We start from the raw sequence: 8092 nt of genomic DNA, 5'->3' as shown, positions 1-8092 counted from the left end.
CGTGTCTCGGGCATTGCGCGGCCTGTCTTGGCCGCTCCGTAAGCATGGTTCGTTCTCGTAGGGATCGTCGCGGAAGTTGACAAAGGCCAAGAAGAGGCCGTGCAATCCTGACTGTTGATACGCGAGCGCCATTCAAACCCATTCAAGTCGCGGTGTTTCGAGACGCCGTCCGCTGGTGCGTGAAAACATGGGCTCTGGTCTGGAAGTGGAGAGACGTCGTTTCGCGCGATGCGGACAGGGCGTCGCTAGTATCAAGCGCAGCACTAAGATGGGATGGCTGTTACGCTCAGCCTTGCGTCGTGCTTGTTGGTACCACTCAGGTGTTGTCCGAAAATGCCGACATGTATGTCTCTGAATCGATTGCGCTATCCGACGCCGCACCACAGACTGGGTGGTCGAGCTCTTCAAAATTGCAGGTCGTGCCAGCGCCCTTTTGGGCGCAGATATTGAGAATGCGATCAACGAGTGGTTGGTCAGAGTAGCCGGCGAGTGGCCGCTCTTGACTCTTCCCGGGCCATCCATAAAATCGCTCGGCGATCGCAGCCTCATCAACCTGTCGTAGTAACTCTTGCCTGACAAGCGCTCCGATAAGACCTGGAGCAACGCTGGCGATGGCCGAGACTCTCCGTCATCACCTCTTGTCTCAGCGCACTAGGGATATATCAGGACGAGAAACTCGTGGAATGGCTGTCTGACACTGACTCGATCCGCTCAGTTTCGCACTTCTGCGGCATTGTATTTGTGTAATCGGTCCGGACGCACTGTCTTTGTGGGACAGTTGTGTCGAAGGATCGCGCCCGCCAGAGATCGCGCACACACTGCAGAGTAAAGTGTGCACACGAACTCGTCGCACGTTTGGCAGCTGCGCTTAGTCGAAAATAGGCCAAACTTGACGTGGCAAAGAAATCACTTGCTACGTGCAGTTGGTGGCACGAGATGCGAGTCGCGAAGTATGGGAGCTGCCGAGAGGCGTTGCCTGCGGAGAAACATGTCAATATCGGCAGCGGCACGTGCTCGGCGCTTCATGCTGGCCCGGACGATGAACTAGGGTACGCGTCCGCCGAGTGTCATTTGCAGCATCTGGATGACTCGGACGTATTCGGGGTGGCCACTCTAAAGAAATACAGTACAAAGCCCGAACGCTGGAATGTGGTGCGCACGACACCGAGCGGAGCTTGCTAATAGTCTAGGCATCACGGCAGCGAAATGGACCGTAATGACCGCGCCCAGCCATCGGGGAGAGAAAAGTCGTCTTGGTACTCAAGGTTGCACCAATTGCGGTTGGCGACCATCGGGTACGGGCTCTCAAGCACAATCCACTTGGCGCCAACGTAATGGCGCGGTCGCGCCAGTTTCGGCGTTGCAAGTTGCGGCGCAGCCTTGAAAGCTGTGATACGGAAGAGACCCGAGGCACCATCAGTGGTGGCCGCCACCTCACTCAGTGACAGCGCCCATGAGCGCCGTGTCGGTGCATGCGAGGAGGTCCATGCCAACGTAAATCTCGATGCCAGCGTCGCTCATTGTTACGGCTGGGATCCGCGATCCAGCGCGTGTGTTCTCTTCTCCATGACAACTTGCAGTTCAAGATGAAGCTCAAGTTGCTAAGCCTCTACGAGCGGGTTTAGGTTTAGCTTTGTATATGGTCGATCGAATTCAGCTTTCCTTTTGCCTCCAAGCTCAAGTGTCCAACACTCATCGCATCCAGAGACCAGCGCACCAAGCCAGCGTTGAGACGCGCCAGATCAAACAGCTCGGAGAAACCCTCGGGCCCAATGTTTGTGGGGAATGCAGTCTCGGCGGCCGACAGTGGTGAGCATTGGAAGACGGTCAATGGCTCAATGGCACGGGAAATCCGCCCTTCGTCGTCATTGCTGCAAACTTGAGACTCCGCGCCCGTGGCGAGGAATTCACATAGCGAAGTGCACCAGCTGGAGCACGAACCAGCACGAAACAGGGGCTTCCATGGGATGAAGCCCGACAAACGTTGAACCGATGACCGCTACTGATAAGCTTATCAATAAAGTGTGTACTAGTACATATGCATTCGAAGCGCGGCGTTGAGCCAAGGACGGTCATGCGCTGTCTTTGGCGAACATCTCCGAACTTAGCGCAGCTCGGAGGATTTTCTATTGGAACCCACGGTTGAGCGCAAAGAGGAGGCAAAACGTGGCCTCGGGCATGCTACCGCGCGAGAACGCGATGCCGAATTCCACTCGTAGTGAATTTACTTGCACAAAATATTTGTCCTTTTACTGTTTGAGCAACATGTGCTGGTTGTCCCCACAGAACTACAGAGCCGTGAGTTGTCCAGCTCTGGCAACGATGTTATGCTTGCTATACAAGCAACAACAATAAAAGCATTCCCTTGAAATTATACGTTGATTTGGCGATCGATATAGCATTTAATGGTCCCAAGTGCAGGACTTGCTCGCTGTGCAACTTTAGATCGCGGCTTAGTCGTAAGCTATGAACGAGGGGTGTCGTATTGCTGCACGGTGTTACATGGCTGGGAGAAAATGCGCCATCATGAGCATGCCCAGAAACAACACAAAGAGAATTCCGGGCGTGAAGAAGCCCCAGACAGGCCAGAGGCCCAGGATGAAGCTATCCCATAAATCGCATCGAATGGGTCATCAAGTAGATAGCGTACATACCCAAGTGCACCAACGAGACCGACGACGGTCGCAGTGGGGATCATGCGTGGACAGTACACGCTCCACTCGAGGTCCACCTTGCGTACGTACGGTAGCCAAAGCGCCAGGTACGCCGTGATGCAGCCATTGACACCCGCGCTGGCGACACCGATGTTGAAGTAGAGCCTAGTAAGCCTGAGCTGTAGTTCGCCATAGCCGGGTACCGATGGACGCGTGGGTCACGCAGTGCAACGCGGACGACGTCGAGGTAGTACGCGAGAAGGCAGGCGCCAGCAACCCACAGCAACGCGTGCAGCTTGGTGCTAAGCCACTCAGCCTTGGACGGCGCCTTGGGCAGCGAGCGCTTCTTGAGGTCCTCGATCTCTTCGTCGAGCGTCGCGTCAAGGCTCTCTGTCTCCGTGTCTGCCGGCGCCAAGCGCTGGTATGAACCTGCTCGCGTGCGCATCTGCAACTGCCGCCTGTATCCGGACTGCTTCCGGAGCCTCAAAGATCCATTCGATCCGACCGAATAAAATGGCGCCAGAAGTCCCAGGGACGCTATCGGCGGTCGTGCGCTTGCGCCCGCAAACGACGTTGACGCCGTCCAGCGCTGTCGAGCCCCCGCTCGTGCATCGCGACCGGAACGGACTCGCGCTCGGCCGCTGGGAGGTGTCGTTGACGAGCTACGATGGCTTTGCGTTCTACATGGCCGCCTTCTGCACTTGTGTTCCACTCGCCCAGATATACGCACGTATTGGCTTGCGCCGGTACTGGCACGTGATCGCTTTCTACGGCGCGCTGCACGTTGCGTCGTGGGTTCTTGGGTACTTTTGGTTTTTGGACAGTATCTGGCCAACCGTGCGCGGGCGAGGCCTCTTCGGTGTGCTCTCCGCGCCATGGAGGTTTGACGCTGGGACGTCCAAGTCTATTGCGTGGTGCGCCGTACTTCTGCTTGCAATTGTTTACCGCATACATTTGCGGTGGCGACTGCGTCGGCTCTTTGCGATCCCTGGGCACCTCTGGCATGACGCGATTGTGACGATATTGTGTAGCTGCTGCGCCGTCTCGCAAATGGCCCAGCACACAACAGCGTACACGCCTGGTGAGCTAATCTCGGTTATGCCCAAGGATACTCTACCCGGCTATGAAGTATTGTAGCTGCCCGAACTGTTGTCCGTGGCTCGGTGCATCGTGCAAAACGGTACACCCTTGGTGTAGAGCGCACCTCCCCCGTTGATGCCATAATGTCGTAAGACCGAACTTATACAGGATCAAATTCTTCAGTACGTTCAGTTTTACTTTGTTTTCAAAGTTGACATAATGTCGTAAGAGAAAGTTGATGTCAGTGTCTGTCTTTGAAGACAATGACGGCGTATGCTCGACGCGTTCACAGGGTATATGTATACGGTGAAGCTTGCATTGGGTTTCTTGCATGCCTTCGCGGCGCAAGTTGAGAGCCATTTTTTAAGTGAACCCCTTTGGCGGTGGACGAAATACGTAACAGCACTTCACCGACATATAACATATAAAGGCTAGGTCTTTTACGACATTATGGCATCAACGGGGGAGGTGCGCTCTACACCAAGGGTGTACCGTTTTGCACGATGCACCGAGCCACGGACAACAGTTCGGGCAGCTACAATACTTCATAGCCGGGTAGAGTATCCTTGGGCATAACCGAGATTAGCTCACCAGGCGTGTACGCTGTTGTGTGCTGGGCCATTTGCGAGACGGCGCAGCAGCTACACAATATCGTCACAATCGCGTCATGTCAGAGGTGCCCAGGGATCGCAAAGAGCCGACGCAGTCGCCACCGCAAGTTTATGCGGTAAGCAATTGCAAGCCGAAGTACGGTGTACCACGCAATAGACTTGGATGTCCCAGCGTCAAACCTCCATGGCGCGGAGAGCGCACCGAAGAGGCCTCGCCCGCGCACGGTTGGCCAGATACTGTCCAAAAACCAAAAGTACCCAAGAACCCACGACGCAACGTGCAGCGCGCCGTAGAAAGCGATCACGTGCCAGTACCGGCGCAATCCAATACGTGTGTATATCTGGGCGAGTGGAATACAAGTGCAGAAGGCGGCCATGTAGAACGCAAAGCCATCGTAGCTCGTCAACGACACCTCCCAGCGGCCGAGCGCGAGTCCGTTCCGGTCGCGATGCACGAGCGGGGGCTCGACAGCGCTGGACGGCGTCAACGTCGTTTGCGGGCGCAAGCGCACGACCGCCGATAGCGTCCCTGGGACTTCTGGCGCCATTTTATTCGGTCGGATCGAATGGATCTTTGAGGCTCCGGAAGCAGTCCGGATACAGGCGGCAGTTGCAGATGCGCACGCGAGCAGGTTCATACCAGCGCTTGGCGCCGGCAGACACGGAGACAGAGAGCCTTGACGCGACGCTCGACGAAGAGATCGAGGACCTCAAGAAGCGCTCGCTGCCCAAGGCGCCGTCCAAGGCTGAGTGGCTTAGCACCAAGCTGCACGCGTTGCTGTGGGTTGCTGGCGCCTGCCTTCTCGCGTACTACCTCGACGTCGTCCGCGTTGCACTGCGTGACCCACGCGTCCATCGGTACCCGGCTATGGCGAACTGCAGCTCAGGCTTACTAGGCTCTACTTCAACATCGGTGTCGTCTGCGCGGGTGTCAATGGCTGCATCACGGCGTACCTGGCGCTTTGGCTACCGTACGTACGCAAGGTGGACCTTGAGTGGAGCGTGTACTGTCCACGCATGATCCCCACTGCGACCGTCGTCGGTCTCGTTGGTGCACTTGGGTATGTACGCTATCTACTTGATGACCCATTCGATGCGATTTATGGGATAGCTTCATCCTGGGCCTCTGGCCTGTCTGGGGCTTCTTTACGCCCGGAATTCTCTTTGTGTTGTTTCTGGGCATGCTCATGATGGCGCATTTTCTCCCAGCCATGTAACACCGTGCAGCAATACGACACCCCTCGTTCATAGCTTACGATTGAGCCGCGATCTAAAGTTGCACAGCGAGCAAGTCCTTGTAGAGCACAAGCGAGGTATCCGATTTCTTGCAGATGTGCCAGGCACTAGTGGCATCGTTGATACTCCAGTGCAATTGGCAGCCTGTATGTTGTACACATTGTACGGCACATTGATGCCCGAGCTCCACGCAGGCACGGAGACCACCACGCTGCAACCTACGACGGTGCTCTCATTATGCTGCCGACAAGTTGAAGAGAGATTCTTACAAGCCGGCGAAAAATCCACCCAAGAAAGCATCACCAGCACCCGTCGTGTCGTGGAGGTGAAAACCGTGTGGAATCTGGACGGGGACCACTACAGGTCTACGCCAACCCATTAGAATAGATACCGCAAGCATTCTTCTCATCGTACAACTGATCACGTCGATATACTTTTGTCGGTGCAGCCGAGTTGGTGACGAGCACGAGAGGGCGTGGCGTGCGCAGAATGTTGACAAGCAGCTCGGATGCCACATGGTCCACGGACGGGGTGTCCAGTCGAAGGGCAGCACCAAGTGCCAGCACCTCTTGAGCATTTCCAATAAGCACTTGGACGTGGCACAAAATGTTGCGGAGTCGTGCGACGACATCGGGGTTCTAGACACTCATAACACGAGAATGTATCGCGTTAACCAACCTGCATGAGACCCGATGACGAAATGTTGAGACAAATGACATGGCGACTTGGGTCGTGGTGCTCGATAAGATAGCGCACGCATTCGTAGCGCGGTGCCGACGACAGCGCAAAGGCAACAACGTACAGAACGTGCGTTGCAGCCAAGCAAGTATCGAGTGACGCCGCGTCCAGTGTGTAACACAAATGCGCGGAGCGCTGCGTAATGAGCGTGCGCTCTTTGCTTGGTGATACGAGCGCGAGGCAAGTGGATGTGGGCAGACCAGCGCGTGTCTGGACGTGAGTCATATCGACGCCGGCGTCCGTGCACCGCGAGCGGAGAAAGTCGCCGTTGAAATCATCGCCAATGGCCCCGATAAACAGCGATGTCTTCGGTGGCATGAACGCCTGTTATCGGAGCCATAAATGAGCGTTCAAAGGCCAAGAGAGCAATCGCAACCTGGACGACTCGAGCAGTGTTGAGAGCCGAACCACCAGGCACACGTTCCGTAGTTGGATCTTGAAGTGCTCTCTCCATGATCAATGATCGTTCGTCAACCGTAAGGAGCAAGTGAGTCTACATGAGTATAGATTTGCGCATGTAAGCTCAGAATCGAGCGTTCTTATACCTCTTGGCCTTCGACAACTCCAAGGCTCGATATATACTGTCCAATACGTTGCCATAAGAACTAGCAGCGCAGACGAGTTAAGCGTAGTACCTGTAGGGGGACCTGGCGAATCATATCCACCATCGGGTTACCGAAGGCCAGGAGCCGCAGGCTGTTGGCACCGATCATGCGCTGCGGTGGCAGAATTGCGGAGACGGACAACGCCAATTGGCCTCCACCCGATACTGTCAGATATGATAACCCCCTTAAATACATTTTACTATACGAGCCTACGTATTTCATTCGAAACCAAACGTCCCCTGTAGTATATGCCAAAGGTTTTGTTTGTGTACATGTCTACGATCGGACATGAAGGGACCGGTGGACAGGTTCCTCATGCAACGCTGTGAGCGAGCGCTTCGGTGGAGGAAAAAGTGCCAATTCCAACACGTGGGAGCAGTTTTCGCGCAAGGCCGAGCGTTCCTGAAGACCAAGGTAGTGAGGTAGGAAGCACACACACGTTACAAGATCCAGACGCAGAACGATCGAGCTCGAGCGATCCACGAATTTTCGGTATCAGTCGAAAACCAAGCTTCCGCAAGTACAATGCTTTTCACGGCGACATCTGCGGCATCTGCGCGGAAGCGTTGCTTAGTCTCTCAATGGTGGTTTCCAGTTCAGTGCGCCTCGAGGAAGGCGCTTGGTGGTCGGCGTCATTATCGATGGGTCCGCACGCGACAATGGCCGTCGGGCTTGCTAAGCACCGCGGTTTAAATTGTGTTTTGTCATGACGCTGCCACCCTTCGCACCTGAGCCTGAAACTTCAGCATTTTCTAGCGCCCCTGCCAATTGCGTCCCTGGCGCTTGTGGGTGAGTGGGTGCGATACGATCCGCCTTGCTTTCCCATCTCCGCACCTTTTTTGTTCGACGGGCGCGCCAATTCCACTCAATGCTCGTCTACATCAACACGTTCGGCTCCGCGATCTCAGCGTTGTATGACGTGGGTGCGCATACCTTAGTCATTGATCTGCTCAACAACACCAATAATTTTTTCTCGGTAACGCGACTTCGTCAGTGCCGTTGCTCAATAAGACGTTCGCGGTTTTCTTTTTCCCTCTCGCGACGGCATTGTTGGCGTCGCTGCAGCCATCACTAGCTTCCGGGGCACAGCCCCGCGTCCGAGTTCACGCCCAGCGTCGGCAAGCCACAAGGTGGTGGCAATACGTCGGGCCATCGCAGGCCGGTGTCA

General features: G+C 55.5%; 3 protein-coding genes across 3 annotated transcripts; 1 reads left to right on the top strand and 2 right to left on the bottom strand.

Moving 5' to 3' along the window:
• Nucleotides 1–2360: 2360 nt before the first annotated feature.
• Nucleotides 2361–3113, bottom strand: SDRG_17166 (hypothetical protein). Its single transcript, XM_008623403.1, has 3 exons — nt 2858–3113; nt 2655–2819; nt 2361–2604 (listed from the first exon to the last, which is right to left on the bottom strand). The coding sequence occupies exons 1-3, from the start codon at nt 3097–3099 to the stop codon at nt 2499–2501; spliced, it is 513 nt and encodes a 170-aa protein (XP_008621625.1). The 5' UTR covers nt 3100–3113; the 3' UTR covers nt 2361–2498.
• A 54-nt stretch (nt 3114–3167) lies between these two features.
• Nucleotides 3168–5562, top strand: SDRG_17165 (hypothetical protein; the record flags this gene model as incomplete). Its single annotated transcript, XM_008623402.1, has 5 exons — nt 3168–3782; nt 4745–4870; nt 4989–5203; nt 5242–5406; nt 5457–5562. 5 exons carry the CDS (start codon nt 3168–3170, stop codon nt 5560–5562), a joined length of 1227 nt encoding a protein of 408 aa, XP_008621624.1.
• A 9-nt stretch (nt 5563–5571) lies between these two features.
• SDRG_17164 (hypothetical protein) lies at nt 5572–7077 on the bottom strand. The gene is made up of 7 exons (XM_008623401.1): nt 6955–7077; nt 6865–6900; nt 6696–6812; nt 6260–6643; nt 5996–6219; nt 5851–5946; nt 5572–5799 (listed from the first exon to the last, which is right to left on the bottom strand). The coding sequence occupies exons 1-7, from the start codon at nt 7030–7032 to the stop codon at nt 5616–5618; spliced, it is 1119 nt and encodes a 372-aa protein (XP_008621623.1). The 5' UTR covers nt 7033–7077; the 3' UTR covers nt 5572–5615.
• Nucleotides 7078–8092: the final 1015 nt, after the last annotated feature.

This window comes from Saprolegnia diclina (genome assembly GCF_000281045.1).
Source record: "Saprolegnia diclina VS20 unplaced genomic scaffold supercont1.206, whole genome shotgun sequence".
In the NCBI taxonomy this organism is placed as follows: Eukaryota; Oomycota; class Saprolegniomycetes; order Saprolegniales; family Saprolegniaceae; genus Saprolegnia; species Saprolegnia diclina.
The sequence above is the reverse complement of the archived record's forward strand: the minus strand, read 5'-3'. Positions and strand labels throughout refer to the sequence as shown.

Bases quoted from the DNA above. Each gene is read 5' to 3' on its own strand.
- SDRG_17166 (XM_008623403.1), bottom strand. From the start codon at position 3,099: ATGCGCACGCGAGCAGGTTCATACCAGCGCTTGGCGCCGGCAGACACG. The intron at 2,820-2,857 runs GTACCCGGCTAT...CAGGCTTACTAG, and splicing joins CGTGACCCACGCGTCCATCG to GCTCTACTTCAACATCGGTG. The intron at 2,605-2,654 runs GTATGTACGCTA...TTTATGGGATAG, and splicing joins GGTCTCGTTGGTGCACTTGG to CTTCATCCTGGGCCTCTGGC.
- SDRG_17164 (XM_008623401.1), bottom strand. From the start codon at position 7,032: ATGATCGGTGCCAACAGCCTGCGGCTCCTGGCCTTCGGTAACCCGATG. The intron at 6,813-6,864 runs GTATAAGAACGC...ATACTCATGTAG, and splicing joins GAGTTGTCGAAGGCCAAGAG to ACTCACTTGCTCCTTACGGT. The intron at 6,644-6,695 runs GTTGCGATTGCT...CTCCGATAACAG, and splicing joins ACACTGCTCGAGTCGTCCAG to GCGTTCATGCCACCGAAGAC.